Genomic DNA, 17,584 nt, shown 5'->3' on the forward strand with positions numbered 1-17,584 from the left:
CAAGATATTTTTCCCATTATTTTGCAGAAAACACGTGCTGAGAACACGACATTTGGTAGAGGGAGAGGGATAACTCATACATACATAGTACTTAAATCATAGGAGTACAAATATTTGCTCGGGTAATTCAAGCAAAATTTTAGGCTTTTTAACCTGGAAAGAGCTTTCTAAGATGAGAGAATGTCTCCGTATAAGTCACCTACTCTCTTTCTTTTTCTTTTTCCATAAGCGGGTGTGTTGTCTTTTGGTGCGAAATAGTCTGGATTTGCACCTATATTTATGCAATCAAGAACTATTAAAATGAAAAACGGCACTTGCGATCTGACCTGCCAGGGAAAAAAAGAAAGAAAAAATAGCACCCAAAGTACTTCAACAGCCTCAAAGGACAAATCATCTTTCTCAGGGTTTTGCACTTGCTCTGTATAGATGCAACCTTCCATGTCCAAAAAGCAAAATATTGTTGTATTCTTAGATAGTATGAGGCAAATTAGTTTTTTCAGATGAACGAACAATAAATAGGGCTATGTTTGCTTCCAAACAAACCTCAAATTTATGAAGGATAACAAAAAGTATTACAATGTTATTCAGAACTTGGTGGAGAGGTAACTCTACAAACCAAATGTGAAACACAAAGGAAACTCTAATCTCATCCAGCTTTTGAAGTTCTCTTTACAGGAGGTAATACAACCGATTCAAGATCCCCTGGATAAGGAGTCCACAAACCTAATCCTCCCCTACTCTCTTTCAAACCACCAGTTTTATCCTTCTTAAATTCATCCAAAGATTTTACCCACTCTACTTTGGACGAATGTTCGCGGGTATGATTGTGTAAAATAAAGATAGAGTTATACTCACAATTAGGGAACATAAAAAATTTGAACAGGCCTCCTAACCTATAGACAACATATCCAAAGCTCAACTGATCCCTCGGTGTGAAGAGGTGAACTTCATTGAACCACAAGCAACTAAACAAGTTACTCAGTGCAGTATGTTCTCGTATGATAACGGCTCCTTCTGGAATATCTGCAAATGCCAAAGAGTTTTCACTACAGTGAAAATAAATGAGAAGTGACTAACAAGGATAAATTAATGTCCTGAAGAAGTTGACACTCCTCTTAGGGGTCATTTGGTTAGAACACAAGTTATGCTGGGATGGTTGTAATGGTATTATTTCTTATCGACTGTTTGGTTTGTTGTATCAAAAATGACATACATTGTATTATCAAGAATAGTACTGAATAGGGTGTATAAGAATAATACTGGTATTGTTAATGCCATGGTTTACTATGTATAAGAATAGTACTGAATAAGGTGTATAAGTAATACTGGTATTAGTTGTACATAGGTGAGATTTGCAACCAAACATTGTACTAAAATTTTATACCAGCATTATTCCACCTAATACACCCTACCAGAAAAACCCTCAGTGATTAGAATATTAGCATGGTCACCTATTGGTACATACAATAAAGCTCTTTAGCTTACCACTAGGAGTACTTTTCTGTGGATTCCATGGTTCCATTCCCTCGTAGCGATATATCTTCATATGAAGATCAATCAAAGGACGAGCATATCGCTTTCTCCTTTTGTTTGCATCAGCCTCTTCGTAGACATTGCGGTGATGCTTGTGCTGAGCAATTGCAAATGTATTCTTCTCACGCCACAAGTATCTTCAAGTAGCCATCATATATGTCAGACCACTCATGCTCAATGAAGATTCAATACTTTCTAATCAAAGGAGACTTCTCTTAATTTGGTTAAAACTTAACTCAGGAGATAAACAAGACAGAACTTGATGTACAAGAAATAATTGCAGTAATTTAAACTAGTACAATACCTTTCAAGTAATAGCAATGGGTCAACTATCAGCTCCATTTTACCATCAATCCAGATACTGTACTGTGCTTGAGGAAATAATCTGTGGGTTAATATTTTGGGAACTTTTCCATTCCTTCTGGGCTCATCGTATGGAGGATGCTTCAATAGAATCAAACGCCATATACCAACCCATTCTCCCCCTTCGTTGTCCTCTCTAACAGTAACATTTTTCTTGATGAACTCAAGGGATACTTCATCAACAGCCATAAGAAAGCAAAACAGCTTCTGAGAACGTGCACTTATATTTGATGGCTGGTGAGGTGTATCATATCCATCAAAAATACCAGAGGCAACAACAAACCGACACTTCTTCACATATTTGACGTCTTTCTGAGCCATTTCTGCACCACCATTTCGATTAAATCCACAGTGCACCTATAGATGGAACATACATCAAAGCTGGACGGATATGAAGCAGTAAATTAAAATTGATCTTGAGAATAACAAAATGAAACCAAATCCTCAGGAGTTAGGAATAGGGTGGCCTGAGTATGAAACATATTTTTGTTCCTCTTTCCTGGTAAATTGCATTATTAATAGAACGGAAAAGGCTCAAATATGCCATCGAATTATTGGAAATGGCTCATTCATGCCACTCATCAATAGTTTGGCTCATTTATGCCATCGAACTATCGGAAATGGTTCATTTCTGCCACTCATCAATAGTTTGACTCAGTTATGCCAATGGCTTGTTACCAAAATGATGCTTCCATGCCATTTTTCATTAACGCCAGTTTTATAATACCAGATATGACACGTGACCTCCAATTAGAGGTCTACGCCGTTTAATTAAACCAGCCCAATTTTAAATATCAAATTAAAAAAAAAAATCGACCCATACACCCTACCCACCCACAACCATAATCTAGTTGGAGGCCATGTGTCATATATGGTATAGTAAAACCGGCATTAATGAAATATGGCCTGGATGAGTCATTTTGGTAATGGGCGATGACATAAATGAGTCAAACTATTAATGAGTGGCATAAATGAGCCATTTCCGATAGTTCGATGGCATAAATGAGCCAAACTATTGGAGTGGCATAAATGAGCCATTTCCGATAGTTCGATGGCATATTTGAGCCTTTTTCGTTAATAGAATAATAGTCACATTCACTTGGTGAGTATGGTAGTCTAGTCCAAGCCATTTTGTTAATGTTATCACTAGGGAAATGGTACACACTTATCTCAAAATACTTCATTGATTACAACATGCAAACACGTCTCAAATATTGGAGTAAGTAATTAAGGAAGAGTATAGTAATACACCAAAATTTGGTCCTTACCAAAGTTTAAAAAGAAGAGAGGAAACTGGACCAGGTAAAGCCAACAGACAGGTATAGAAACAGCCGAAGCCTACATTAAGTCAGATATGTTTATTTACCTTCATGTTTGGTTTTACTTTAAAGCTCTCATCTCTCTGTTGCCATGTTATGTGTCCTCCAAATAGAGGTGGTGACTGAGATTCGTTGGTTGCTGTATCATCCTCCATAAAGTAAGAAAGGGATTGCACATATTTTTCCGGAGATCTCCTTTTTGGAATGACAATCTTATTTGGGTCATCTGCTACAGGAATAGAACAACCTATACATTTACAAGAGATAAATGAGTAACCTTTAACATTTCTCCTATAAATTTAGATACAAAATTGAATTTATAAATTTAAGAAACTCACGATGTGGAGGTGTCACAAGTCCCAGGCTCTGTATTGCTCCATAAATTACACTGCTTTTGTTACAAAGGGCTGCACTTCAAGAAAGGAAGATAAATGCAGAACCCCATTTTCAAAAGGTAAAATGTATAGGTGCTATTAAATTTCTGAAACATCTTTTTTTTTTTTTTTTTTTGGGTGAAAACTGGTAAATTGTATTCCTCAGCATTAAGGATATGCTGGAGACCTCCAAAAAGTTATCCACAAAGAGCAGTAAGATAAATATTTACATGCTTCCTAAAAAGTCTACCAACTGTTCTGCTCCCTCTACATTTGCTTCTTTACACCAAAAATGAAAATTTGCAAGATAAATTGTCAAATTGGCAGTAACAAGATCATACATCCTACTTCCAGCTTCAAAAGTCTCATGGTTCCATGAACCATAGAGTTAGATAACTTGTGAAAGAGGTAATGCTTGGTTCACACTTAGAGTGGAGTTGCTAAATATGCTAAGTTTACCAATTGGATTAGACAACGACAAATCACATTGTTCATTACGCAATCCCCTCATCCTCCAAAGTAAATTGAAACAAAAGCAAAAGTGAATGCTACCGTAAGTATGGCAGAGGAAAAGAAAGCAAGAAGCGTGAAATAGTTACCTGAAAATAAAGTAATAGATGACTGGCAAGACCAAGCATGAAATAACAATGCAGTCAGAATGAGCAAACCCCAAATAATTCCAGCCACAAGAACCAACCGAATGAAACCCCTTTTCCATATAATCTTCATTGGGGAGTCTTGGTATGACTTCCCACTTGCAAGGAAGCCTTCCTTACCATCTGCATTCACAGTTAACTTTTCCTATTCAATTTCAACAGTACCAGTGCAAGACACTCCTATATCATGATTACACTAATTCCAGTTCAGGTTCCATAGTAACACAGGGCACAACTATTGAAGTGCCGCAATGCAAGACATCCCTTTATCATAATTATACTAATTTCCAGTTCAGGGTCAACAGTTACATGGGGCACAACTATTGAAGTGCCGCAATGCAAGACATCCCTTTATCATAAATATACTAATTTCCAGTTCAGGATCAACAGTGACACGGGCCACAACTACTGAAGTGCCGCAATGCAAGACACCCTTTATCATAATTATACTAATTTCCAGTTCAGGTTCAACAGTGACACGGGGCACAACTATTGAAGTGCCGCAGTGCAAGAAATCCTTTTATCATAATTATATTAATTTTCAGTTCAGGTTCAATAGCGTGGGGCACAAGCCGCAATGCAAGAAATCCCTTTATCATAATTGCAAATCAAATTCAGTTTCAACGGTGATAGAGGCACCATTGGAACACAGGATACCCCTTCATCATAATTATAGGTCACAGCAAATAAATTTCTCCGTAAAATTAACAATTCTGAAGAATTCAAAATCATTTAACTATGGGGTCGTTTGGTTGCTGGTTTGGAATTCAAATATCAAAACCAGCATTACTAGTACTAGTGTACCACCACATTTGTTAGCATTTTAGTTGCTAGGTATAAAATTCAGTACGCCGAGTAAGGTGTTTGGTTACCAGCTTAGAATCTAATATATGTATAAGTTATGAGTAAATCTATGTATGTATTACTATGCAGGATTGGAGATGGAATAACTAATACATGGATGACTAAACTTTGCATAACTAATCCCTGCATTACTAATACAAGTATAACTCTAGCAACCAAATGACCCCTAATTGAATAGGTGTCAAATATTTTGAACATTTCAAGATGGAAAGAATATGTACCTCTAGATTGAAGAGGGTTACGGTCAGGTTTTCGGTTAGCTCTTAAAGAAATGGACCGCAAGAAATTGCTGTCCATCACTCAATGCATCTTCCAACACAAGATCCACTGACTACGCAAATAAGGGATTACATTAGCAACCAACATTAGGAAAATTAATCAAGATCAAGACTAACTTAAAATGGGTTTTGAGTATTTTACCTTTCAGTTTGAAAATCTGCGGAAAAGTAGCTTCCCTTTCACCAGCCAATTAATGGCGTATTGTAGAGGTTGAACACAAATGGTGATTTTAGGCGAGAAAATGTAATTAAATCACTAATGATTAGTGCGATTCTGTTGAATCACAGGTTACAGAAGTTTTGGGGACGGCTCTTGCTGAAGAAAGCATTAAACGACGTCTGTGCAACATAAAAATTTGTACCGTATATCTATCTTTTCCTCGTGGGAAGTACAATTGTTTTTACTTGGCGGGGATTGGCTTATAAGTTGTCAAACTAGCTTATAAGTCATTTTTAATTTATTTGGATATTTAGTCAAATAGAACATAGCTTAAACTAAGTTAAAAAGTCAAAATTAAGAAGCTGCTCAACCTTATTTTTTTTGTTTAAAAGTCATTTTGGTTTGATCAATAACTTTATCTTTTTATCCATTATATTTCTGTTAATTTTAATACTATCTTTATTTTTAAAAACTCTTTAAGCACTTTTATCTAAATACGTAACTATTTATTTATAAATAACTTTCAGCACTTAAAAAGTACTTTGAGCACTAATGCTTAAATGCCACTTTTTTCAGTGAATCCAAACGGGCTCATGATATTCACTTTAGTCAGTAAATAAATAATTTTAATATTATACATTTCGCCTTTTTCAGATTATTTGGTCCTTTATAAAAAAAAAAAAAAAAAATTATGACCCTCTTGCGAGAAATTTTCATTTTTTACATATAAGATATCTGAAAAATACATATAAGAGATCTGAAAAAGCTATTTCCTTCTATTCAAATTGTAAGAGTACAAAAAATCTCATTTTCTCTTCTTTTAATAACATCCGTGTAACTGTGATGGAATATTTAGGGGTCATTTAGTTGATGGTATTGAAATAATTGTTTATGCAACGTTTAGTTAGCAAGTAGAGAAGATTTGTGAAGAGGCCACTTTCAAGTCTTAATTGGGAATAAGGCCACTGATTTTCATTTTCATTTATTTTTGGGGATTAGGGTATAGAAAAGGGGCATGGGGTACATTTCATAATTTTTAAAAGTTAGGGTTTTTCAACTTATACGCTTAAGTCCCTTACACTTGTATTAAAATATAACAAAACCCCTCTCTTTCTCCTAAAATATGCATAGGTCCCCTTCTCTCTCTTTAATGACCGCACATATTACCACTCTCTTCTCTATCTGCAACTTCAATCTCCAACATTTTTTTTCTTCTCTCTAGAGCCCAGAAGCTCTCCGATCGTCGTCCTCAGGTATGTTAATTAATTATACATAAGCATTTTAAGATCTATATTGCCTATTTAAAAGTTAACGTTCTTATTTTTTTTTCAAATTTGATAAACCCTAGTGTTCATAAAGTTCTGGGGTTTTTCAAATTTTTGGAACTTTAGCCTTTTTTGTTGAAATATGTGTTAGTTTTACTTATTTTGCTTGTTTCGATCATGCTTTTTTTTGTTTTTGTTTTTGTTTTTGTAAATTCATCTTGGTCTATTACTAGACCTGAAACTTTAGCCTTATTGTTGGTCGAAATATGCGTTATTTCTACTTATTTTGCTTGTTTCGGTATTGTTTTTTATGTTTCTTCAAATTTATCATGGTCAATTACTAAATTGTCGTCGATTATTATTATTTTCATATAGTGATTGGTCAACACCACTCTATTGTTTGCATGTCGATCACAAAAAATGGTAAGAAGGAGAGGACGAAAGTCATTTAACAATAATGACCAACCATGCCACTCAACAAAAGAAAATGACTAGAAGAATTCTGGCTCAACCAAGACACAATCAGTAGTACTACCGTCAATGCCTTTCACGCGACGTACTCTTCTTGCGAAATGATACGGAGCGTCTCTTCATGGGACTCGGAGATGACATACATTGGATGGAAATGCATATTCTCTGTGTGTAATTTTTGAAAGACTCGGGGAAGAGCCTGATGATCTGACCACCATCTTCCTACCCTTAATAGATTATTGTTTTTATGTAATTTTTTGTAAGACTTCTATTTATGAAAAGAGAATGGAGGAGTTTGATCAAGAAAGATAATGAAGGAGTTTGATTAAAAAAAAAAAAAAACAATGAAGGAGTTTGTTCAAGAAAAAAGACAATCGTGGGGTTTGACCTTTGGCTCGGTTTTATATGGGGAAGGATGTATTGTTAAGGTTGTAAAATTCTAGAATTTTTTATTTTATTATCGTTGTAAAAAAATATGTGATCCGTCGGTCGAAATAAAGCCAGGTGTGCTAAGTCAATTATAAGCCAAACCGAAAATAAACCACTTTATTTTATAATAACTCACTGCTTAGGACAATTTTAGACCATTTTGGTCGATGATAAACCACAGAAATAAAGGCTACTGTTGGAATAAAAGGCATGTTGAATTTGCACTAGTCTAATGGGAAAAAATTAAATTAAAAAAAAAAAAAAAAAAAAATCAGACCCCAAACCCGAAATTGCACAAATCTAAGGGACTGTGGATGGGTATACCATAAACCAACTGTCATCAATAGCTAACAATTATCATTTAGGCTCAACTTCACACATGGTCAATAATTATCCACATGTTATATATAGACCAAGGACAATATTTGTCTAAAAATTCATAAATAAATAAAATAAAATAAATAAAAGGACATGCCACTGTTTAAATATTATGATAACACTTTAATACATCATATGAGAGTCTCTATCCATTGAACACACGATTAAAAGAGTTTTAGGATAAATAATGGTACTCAAAAGGACAATATTTGTCTAAAAAAGCCATAAATAAATAAATAAAATAAAAAAGGACATTAAACATTATAATACCCTTTAATACATCATATGAGAGTCCTAATTCATTGAACACATGATCAAAAGAGTTTTAGGACAAGTAATTGACATAAACACGGTGTGAGCTATTTTAATCATGATAAAAATATTATTGTGGTACAAAACGGTGTTGTTATGTTTGCAGATGCTAGTTTACAAAAGGAGAAAAGATGGCAAGCATGGAGTGACAGCTATGGATAGGTGCGGTCATTTGTTTGTTTTTGGTACCCCAATTCAATTTGTTGGAAGGTCATCATCTCTTTGGAAGCACTAGCAATTCGTGAAGCATTGGAAAATGCTAAGGAAAAGGGATGGTCAAAGGTGCAAATCTTGTCTGATGCAGAAATTGTGGTGGATATGATATTGAAAAGAAGTGTAGTTTCATGGGAGATAGACTACTTATGAAGATATCTAGAATGAGTTTATTTGAAGACGTACATGTTGTATATATCCCTAGATCTTGGAATATGTTGGCGCACAATTTAGCCAAATTTTCTATTTCGTTGTTACGTAAGGTTCTTTGGGTTTTTGTTTTCCCTAGTTCAGGTGTTGGTGGCTGCTCTTCGAAAAAGCGAACCTAATGGAAAAGCTTCCGGAATTTTTGCCAAGATGTTTGTGCTAGGGTGTTGTTCATCTTATAGATGCTTTCGATATTGTTTGTCTCCCATGGTTTCTCTGCTTCCCACCATCGTCACGAGAAGGACAATGATTGTATACCAAGTCATCCCGTTCTAGTCGTAATCAACGTTGTGGCGACAATTCAATACACATGCGAGTTTCGTTGAGGATGCTAAGACTATAGTTCCGTGAGCCGATCATGCCAAACCTCAGAAATTCGAAGACCGGGTTCCTCTACGCCGTATAACGATCGGAGCAAGCGCTAAATCTTTCAAAGATAAATACTTCCCTTGTATTCGAGGAGACTCTTGAGGGTTTGTGTTACAAATAAACTGCAACGATTGAAAAATGTCTATATGAAGTTGAATGCGGGTATTGATGAACAGATATCTAAATCTAAATCAATATTTTGCATAAGCATTTGTCTGTTTCGTTTCAACAAATGAAACCATTAGTTCGGTTAGAGACCTTTATCAAAAAATGTTCAAGAGAGACATGTGAGTAATTCATAATTTAACTTAAGATTCGGAAAGCTAAATCATGCCATCAATTTATAGTCAACTTAAATAGATCAAAGAAGGATTAGCAAGGCGTGCAAGCAAAATGAAAAATAAGACCCTCTGTATATTTGTCTTTTAAGTGCAATGATAATATTCAATCATTTATTATTCTGCTTGTTCAGTACCAACTACAAAATCTTCTTTAATCTCTCCGATTAAGTGTGCATACAAGTATCATTCAAAATTGAAACAGAATTCTTCAAGGATATATTCCCAAAGATTTCAGCTTTCAGGTGATAATATTCAATCATTTTTTATTTTTATTTTTGAGAAAGTAACAGTTGTATGTATTTGACTAAATTAGTACATAGGTTGTACCGAAACCATATTTACATCATAGCAAAAATCGGGAAACTAGTCCATAAAGTGAAATTCCCAAAAGAACCTAAAATTTCTATTATGGACTTAATATCATCTAGGAGATCTCGCTTTGCACCAAAAACAAAAAAGCTTAATGCGATTCGGTTTTAATTTTTTGTACTTCACTACGGTGTCTTCAAAACACCTAGCGTTCCCTTTCTTTTCCATCTTCGTCCACCAAACGCAGTCAGACAATCCTCTATCTATCACTATCTGAGCTATATTCAATCATTTATTATTCTACTTGTTCAGCACCACCTACAAAATCTTCTGTAATCTCTCCGATTAAGTGTGCATATCACAAAAATTGAAACAAAAATCTTCAAGGATATATTCCTAAAGATTTTAGCTTTTCTCCAAAGTAGCATCAACGGGTAAATGTTTATTACGCAGGCGTTAACCGTCTTGATTGAATGACATATCAAGACCCGACCATTTAGATGGCCAGCTTACATTTTCGGTAAAAGACTAGTTATATCACACTTCAAAGCTGACAAAAGGAACTACAATGACACTCACACTGCTTTTCAGCACTGATCCCTTTCTTAAGTTTAAACAACGCCATCCTAAGATTTGCGGAGTTTCTTGAGGCACCCTATAGCAAACCCTAAACTATGCTACTTTGTTGAAAGCATCAACTTTGAATGCAACCGAGACCAACCAGTCGACTACCAAGACTGTTTTACCTATTCCTATGAAGCCTATCGTGTATCACCATGGTGAACCAACAATACAATACACCATGGAAGAAATAGATAGGATGATAATCCATGAAAAACTTCAATATGCAGTTGTGGGGAAGTTTAGTTATGGATTGCCAGATTTGCATGCACTACGTAAGTTGATTCCACAACAATGTGAATTAAAGAGTACTACCACCATTGGTCTGTTATGCAATAGGCATGTTTTGATCAGATGTGAATTGTTTGAAGATTATGTAACTTTGTTATCGAAACCTGCTTTTTGGATCAAGGAGAGTGGAGGTTATCATCCAATGAGGACACTTAAATGGGATCCTTGGTTTAATCCTGAGGAGGAGACATCGATTGCCATTGCTTGGATCTCCTTCCCTACGCTAGCACCAAATTATTTTGGTCAATCGCAGCTGTTTTCAATGGCTGCAGCAGTAGGCAAACCATTAACTTTAGATGTGGCAACTAAAAATAAAACAAGGCCAAGCTGTGCTCGTGTGAAAGTGGAGGTGGATTTGAGGGTCGAACACCCTAAGAGAGTGCAACTACAGGCTGTAGATAGCACAACTGGAGAAGTTAAGTCAAGGTGGGTGAAAATTCAATATGATTTTTTGCCTAAATATTGCAAGGAATGTTGTTTACAAGGCCATGATGAAGATGGATGTTGGAAACTACATCCCGATCTCGATGCAAAATAAGGACAAGGAGGAGGATTCTAATGGTGATAAGGGGAAGCATGGTGCAGTCCCTAACAATGGAAAGGCAATAACCAATGTGACAAACAAGGCAAAACATAATAACAGGATGCAGGCAGCTCATGCAAACAATAGAAGTCATAAACAGGTTATTAGGGTCCTAGAGAGTGGCAAGGTAGTTGGTAATGTGCAGAATGTAAATGAGTGGAAGGTTCAAAGAGGAAAGAACCAGGTGCATGATGGAAATAACACTCAAAATCAAATGGCTTTGACAAGAGGAAAGGAAAATAAGGTACAAGCAAACAAGGAGATTTACAGGAAAATAATGATGTTCAAATACTTAATAAATTTGCAGCATTGGCAAATGATGATGGTGTGCAAGAAGTGATGGCCTTGGATGAGGGTCATGTTCATCAGCAGAATACTGCAGTTTTGAATGCAGAAGATGTTCAGTTGGTAGTGGCACCTGTTCACACAGGGATTGATCTTTTTGGTGCTGAGAAGGCCTTGAACATCAATGCTACTGTGTTTACTCCTGCCAAGAAGCAATCTACTCCAACTAAAGAGTGGGTTGAAACTAATTTTCAATCAGGAGTGCATAAGGTCACCACAAACCAGGCATGTCAAGATATTCCTTCAACTACCTTTGCTGAAGATGGAGACACTGCTACTGCTAGAAAATTGTGGAGTGAACAGGTTGAAGAAGATGGAGAGGAAGGAGAAATTTTTGGAGGCAAACAAGCTGATGATACACATTATGCAGACTCCATTACATCTTCCCAAGAGGTTAACAATATGTTTGATAAGGTTCAACATGATGTGGAAGATGGCTTTCAGAACAACCAGGAACCTGTTCAGCCCCAGTTGATTGTAGGCCCTATGCAGGCTAATACAATTCCAACAAAAGGAGGACCCGATTGTAGGTGCATGAAGTCGCCGTAGTAGTGCCAATAGGCTAATGGCTCTACACAAGCCACACACAAGCAAAGTTTTCGTTTCAAATAGCGTTTGCTGTCGACGATCGAAACAAAGAAAGTTTCTTGTTTCAAGCTTTGCCGTTTGCCGAAGACAACAAAACAAAGTTGCTAATGAAGTCAGCAGTAGTGCCAAGAGGCAGGCTAATGGCTCTACACAAGCCACTCATACTGGTAAGGAGAATGATGAGATGCTAAGGCACCAACAAAACAATGATAACTCATGTGCAAATCAGCAGAACCAAGATGGTCCAAGTGCGCGGTGGGGTTGATAAGCAGGATCAAATTGCCAAGGTGGACATGCTGCAAGGGGTGCTAATTGGTGAGGAACAATCAAAAATAGATTTGGATGAGGAGTCAACTGCTCAGAATTTTATGAATGCTGCAAAGGAAGGAGATTTGTCTCCTAAACAGGTGGAAAAAGTCATTGGCAAAGGAAGGAAGAAATCAGGCAAGGAGAATCATGCATCTCAAGTCATTGGGGTACACACAAGGAGAACTGCATCTAAATCCCAGATTTAGTGATGAATGCATTAATCTGGAATATAAGATCAGTAAATACAAAAAAAGCTTTTAAGAGGCTTTTAACAATGCATACAAAATATAAGTTCTTTCTGATAGGCTTGATGGAACCATTTCAACAGGCTTATAAGTTAGAATCTTATAGGAGGAGGCTTGGAATTAAAACTGCTCTCAGCAATGTATCTGGAAAAATTTGGGCTTTCATTGATGGGGAGTATGAAGTCTTAGTGCTGATGGACACTGATCAACAGCTTACTTTTAAAATATTCAATTGTGATACTGCTCTTGATATGATAGTCACTTTAGTATATGCTAAGTGTGACAGAATTGACAGGATAGAATTATGGGATTCTATGTATAATCTTGCATCAGACATGACTCTTCCTTGGCTTGTTGGTGGAGATTTCAATGTCATTGTGGATGAGGAGGAGAAATATGGGGGTTTGCCTGTCACTCTAAATGAAGTGGAGGACTTCAGACACTGTATACATACATGTAATCTTAGTGATTTGGGTTATAAAGGAAGTATCTTCACCTGGTGGAATGGAAGGGCTGCAGATGAATGTGTGTTTAAGAGACCGGGACAGTGTCCGGGAAATTTTGAACTACAACAACAATTTCCAGGATTGGAAGTTACTCACCTAATCAAGCAAGGGTCGATCATTCTCCTCTCTTACTAGAATGTAAACGAGCAGGTTCAAAGAATTTAAGAAATCCTTTAAGTTCTTAAATTTTCGGACAAAACATGCGTAATTTTTAAAGTTGTCAAGGATAATCGCGGACCGACGTGGTGGCCAATTCCTTCATGACCTTTAATGTCAAGCTCAAGAAAATGAAAAAGGTGTTGTCTCAGTGGAGTAAAGCAACCTATGGTGATTTCTTTCAGACTATAACCAATCTTGAAGAGGTCATCAAAACTCATGAGACATTATTTCGAGGCATCTCCTTCCTTTGCTAATAGGGAAAAACTTCAGAAGGTGCAAGCTGAGATGACAAGAGCATTGCATATAGAGGAGGAGTATTGGAAACAGAAATCTGGTATGACTTGGTTCCAAGAGGGGGATAAGAATTCTAAATTCTTCCATGCACATGTTAAAGGGAGAAGGAAAATTCGGTACCGACAAGAATTCGAAATTCTCAAGGCCAATGGCTTCGAGTCCGAACAGAAATTGCCGAGGAGGCCGTAAGGTTCTACCAAGCTCAATTCCATGAAAGTGTAGTCCCTACTCAGTTTGACATTTTGAAGCATGTTCCTAGCATGGTCACAGCTGAACAGAATGAAGAGTTGACTGCTAATCCTACCATGGAGGAAGTTAAGCATGCAGTTTTTGGTCTGAATAATGCAAGTGCTGGGGGGCCTGATGGTTTTATTGGGCATGTTTTTCCAAGCATGCTGGGACATTATTGGAGAAGACATATTTAGAATGGTGTGGGATTTCTTCAGAGGTCATGAGCTCCCAAGGTACATAACTCACACAAATCTGGTACTTTTGCCTAAAAAGCAAGATGTGCAGACATTTGGGGACATGAGACCAATAAGTTTGAGCAATTTTGTTAATAAGATATTCTCTAGAGTTATACATGAAAGGATGGTACACTTATCGCCGAGTTGATTTCTCGTAATCAAGCAGATTTGTGAGGAGGTGGAGTATAGTTGAGAATATCTTGTTGACACAAGAAATTGTTACTGATATCAGACTCAGAACCAAGAAAAGAAATCAACTTGTGCCTAATGTTGTGATGAAACTTGACATGACAAAAGCCTATGATAGGCTATCATGGATTTTTCTCACAAATGTGATGAGGAAAATGGGGTTCTGTGAGATGTTCATCAGCTTTATATATGAACTAGTTGGGAATAACTGGTATTCTCGTGCTTATCAATGGCCACCACATGGTTTCTTTCACTCAACTAGAGGTGTTAAGCAAGGTGACCCATTGTCCCCTACTCTTTTCATCATGGGCCGAAGTATTGTCAAGGGCTTTAAATGCGATGCATGATAACTTGTGGTTTCATCGGTTTTGGACTGCCTAAGTGGAGTCCAAAAATCAATCATCTGGCCTATGCAGATGATACCATCATTTTTTCATCTTCATGTGAGATTTCACTTGGCCTGATAATGAAGGTGTTGGCTGAATATGAATTGGCATCTGGACAGTTGGTTAACAAGGCAAAGAGTTCTATTTATCTACATCATAGGGTGGCAGAGGAGATATTTCAAAAGGTGGAAAGGGTAACTGGTATTGCAAGGAAACAGTTTCTCTCGATGTACCTTGGTCGCCCTATATATTACAAAGAAGAGCAAGATGTCATTTTACTCAGAGTTGCTTACAAAGGTAAGAAATAGGCTGCAGAGTTGGAAAGGTAAGTTTTTATCATTTGGAGGAAGGGCTGTCCTTCTACAGCATGTACTGCAAGCAATGCCTATGCACCTGCTGGCAGCTGTGGATCCTCCATCTTTTGTTGTTGACAAGCTGCACAAGATCTTTGCCCAGTTCTACTGGAGTAATAATATAGGTGAAAGTGGCAGGCATTGGGCAAAATGGAAGAAGGTTTGTCTGCTCGTGCGGGAAGGAGGCTTGGGGTTTAGATCACTTGGAGACATTTCCATGGCATTGTTTGCTAAGCTTTGGTGGAACTTCGTGACCAAACCATCCTTATGGAGTGCCTTCATAGGCAACAAATATTTGAAGAAGAATAATCCAATCCTCGGTCCCTTGGAAAGACGGATCTCATATATGGAGGAAAATGTTACAAGCTAGGGACCCGATGGATCATCAAATTTGGTGGCGCTCGAATAACGGGTTCTTCATTATTTTGGTTTGATAATCGGTCGTGCCTTGGCCCTTTATATTTCATTGTCCCTCCTGAATTTCAATGTAATGAAGCCATAGAGAATGTAGTTGATGTAGTTACTGCTGGCAGGTGGCATGTGCCTGCCATCAGGAATAATCTGCCTGAGGATTTGGCTGAATATATCTTGACTGAGGTAAAGCCACCGCTAGAGACTTGGAGAGATGGATAAACCTTGGTGGATGTTGGAGAAAAATGGAGAATTTAGTGTCAAATCAGCATGGGAATATATAAGAAGCAGAGGGGAAAAAAAGGAGGTCTACAAGAAAATCTGGACCAAAGGATTGCCTTTCAAGATTGCTTTTCTGATGTGGAGAGTATGGCACTTTAAAGTTCCTCTGGATGATGTAATTAAGAGTTGGGGATATCATATGCCTTCCAGGTGTTGCTGCTGTGCAGAACCAAAGGAAGAGACTGTCCCTCACATATTCTTGAGAGGTGCCACTGCACAAGCAACATGGAAATATTTCAGTGCAGCAGCTGGACTAAATGTTGATGGTATGCATTTGCATCAGGTGATTATGCAATGGTGGACAGCTGAGGTTCCTGTTAGACTTCAGAATATTTTCAATGCCATTCCATCTATTATAGTCGGCAACCGTGGAAGAAAAGAAATGGAGATAAACATAGGGATAAGGTGTCAACTAGCAGAGTTATTTACTGTGCTTCTACCGATATTCAAAGAATCGGTGAGAATCAGAAGCCCGGCATTAAATCGGGCTCCACATAGATGGCATGACATTCTAAAGATTTTGGAACAATTTGTTCCAAAGTTACAGTGTTACCAAGGTTTTGTGGAAATTCCCACCGGGGACATCCGGAAATGCAATACGATGGGGCAACTAGAGGCAACCCTGGTAGAAGTTCATTTGCCTTTTGTGTGAGAAATTCAGATGGTGATTTGATTCATGCAGAGGCTAGGGCAATGGGAGAAGGTACCAACACTGAATCTGAGGCACAAGCTCTCCTGCAGGCTGCAAGATATTGTTTGTCAAAACATGTCTATTCCTTCATTCTGGAAACTGATTCATTATTGATGAAGCATATCCCGGATAAAGAGAGTGGAAACCTCCATGGAACATTGCTTTTGAGGTGGAGGAGCTGCTAGATATCATAGATCATGCAGAGGTACAGGTTCTGCATATTTTCAGAGAGGGTAATCAGTTGGCTGATCATCTAGCTAACTATGCCCTTGATCATGGAGAGGTATCTATTCACTCCTTTGCAGAATTGGATTCAAAGGGAAGAAAGGTTCTCAATAGTGACAAACTTCAGTGTCCCTATTTAAGAATCAGAACAAAAAGAAGATATTAAGGAAGGTGTTTGGGGTGGAACTCAGCATGTCTCATCTTACTCAAGTCCTCCAGGAGGAGAGTAAGATGAGAATTTTTACTGCTAATCATGTTTCCTTTTTTGCAGGTTTCATAATCTACAGTAGGAGCAAGATACAAAGCATCAAGAAGATCCATGAGTTGAATCAGATGGGCTACTTGCAGCTACTGCAACGAATCAGTAAAGCTTTTGGGGCAAAAGTTTGCCGTTTGCCGTTTCCGGCAGTCAGAAAAAGCAAAGTTTGCTGTTTCCAGCAGTTAGAAAAAGCAATGCAATGCATGGAATTTAATCTACTTGCTTTGATCAACATTGCATCACTGATCTGTCAAGATGAGGAAATGAGGTGGTTTAATGTTGAGCAAAATGAAACAAAGGCTGCAAGGGCTACTTGCAGCCACTGCAACGAATCAGTAAAGCTTTTGGGGCAAAAGTTTGCCGTTTGCCGTTCCGCGACAGACAAAAAGCAAAGTTTGCTGTTCGCTTGTTTGCCCGTTTCGGCAGTCGGTAAAAGCAAAGTTTGTTGTTTCTTGCTTTGATCAACATTTGCCGTTTAAAAAAAACAAAGTTTTGTCGAGCAAAATGAAACAAAGCGATTAGAAAAAGCAATGCAATGC

The 17,584-nt window shown here is 37.4% G+C and overlaps 1 protein-coding gene across 1 annotated transcript; it reads right to left on the reverse strand.

The window, feature by feature from the left end:
- Positions 1 to 526: 526 nt before the first annotated feature.
- Positions 527 to 5,418, reverse strand: LOC132065182 (probable hexosyltransferase MUCI70). The gene is made up of 7 exons (XM_059458448.1): positions 5,331 to 5,418; positions 4,189 to 4,368; positions 3,554 to 3,622; positions 3,263 to 3,462; positions 1,838 to 2,253; positions 1,486 to 1,670; positions 527 to 1,023 (listed from the first exon to the last, which is right to left on the reverse strand). The coding sequence occupies exons 1-7, from the start codon at positions 5,404 to 5,406 to the stop codon at positions 647 to 649; spliced, it is 1,503 nt and encodes a 500-aa protein (XP_059314431.1). The 5' UTR covers positions 5,407 to 5,418; the 3' UTR covers positions 527 to 646.
- Between the last annotated feature and the right edge of the window lie 12,166 nt (positions 5,419 to 17,584).

The sequence above is a fragment of the Lycium ferocissimum genome, chromosome 7 (assembly GCF_029784015.1).
Source record: "Lycium ferocissimum isolate CSIRO_LF1 chromosome 7, AGI_CSIRO_Lferr_CH_V1, whole genome shotgun sequence".
Taxonomy (NCBI): Eukaryota; Viridiplantae; Streptophyta; class Magnoliopsida; order Solanales; family Solanaceae; genus Lycium; species Lycium ferocissimum.

What these genes read in the sequence shown, in the direction of transcription:
- LOC132065182 (XM_059458448.1), bottom strand. Translation starts at nt 5,406, where the DNA reads ATGGACAGCAATTTCTTGCGGTCCATTTCTTTAAGAGCTAACCGAAAA. An exon ending in ACTTGTGACACCTCCACATC is followed by an intron (nt 3,463 to 3,553) that starts GTGAGTTTCTTA and finishes GTAAATGTATAG; the next exon opens with GTTGTTCTATTCCTGTAGCA. An exon ending in AAGTAAAACCAAACATGAAG is followed by an intron (nt 2,254 to 3,262) that starts GTAAATAAACAT and finishes TTCCATCTATAG; the next exon opens with GTGCACTGTGGATTTAATCG.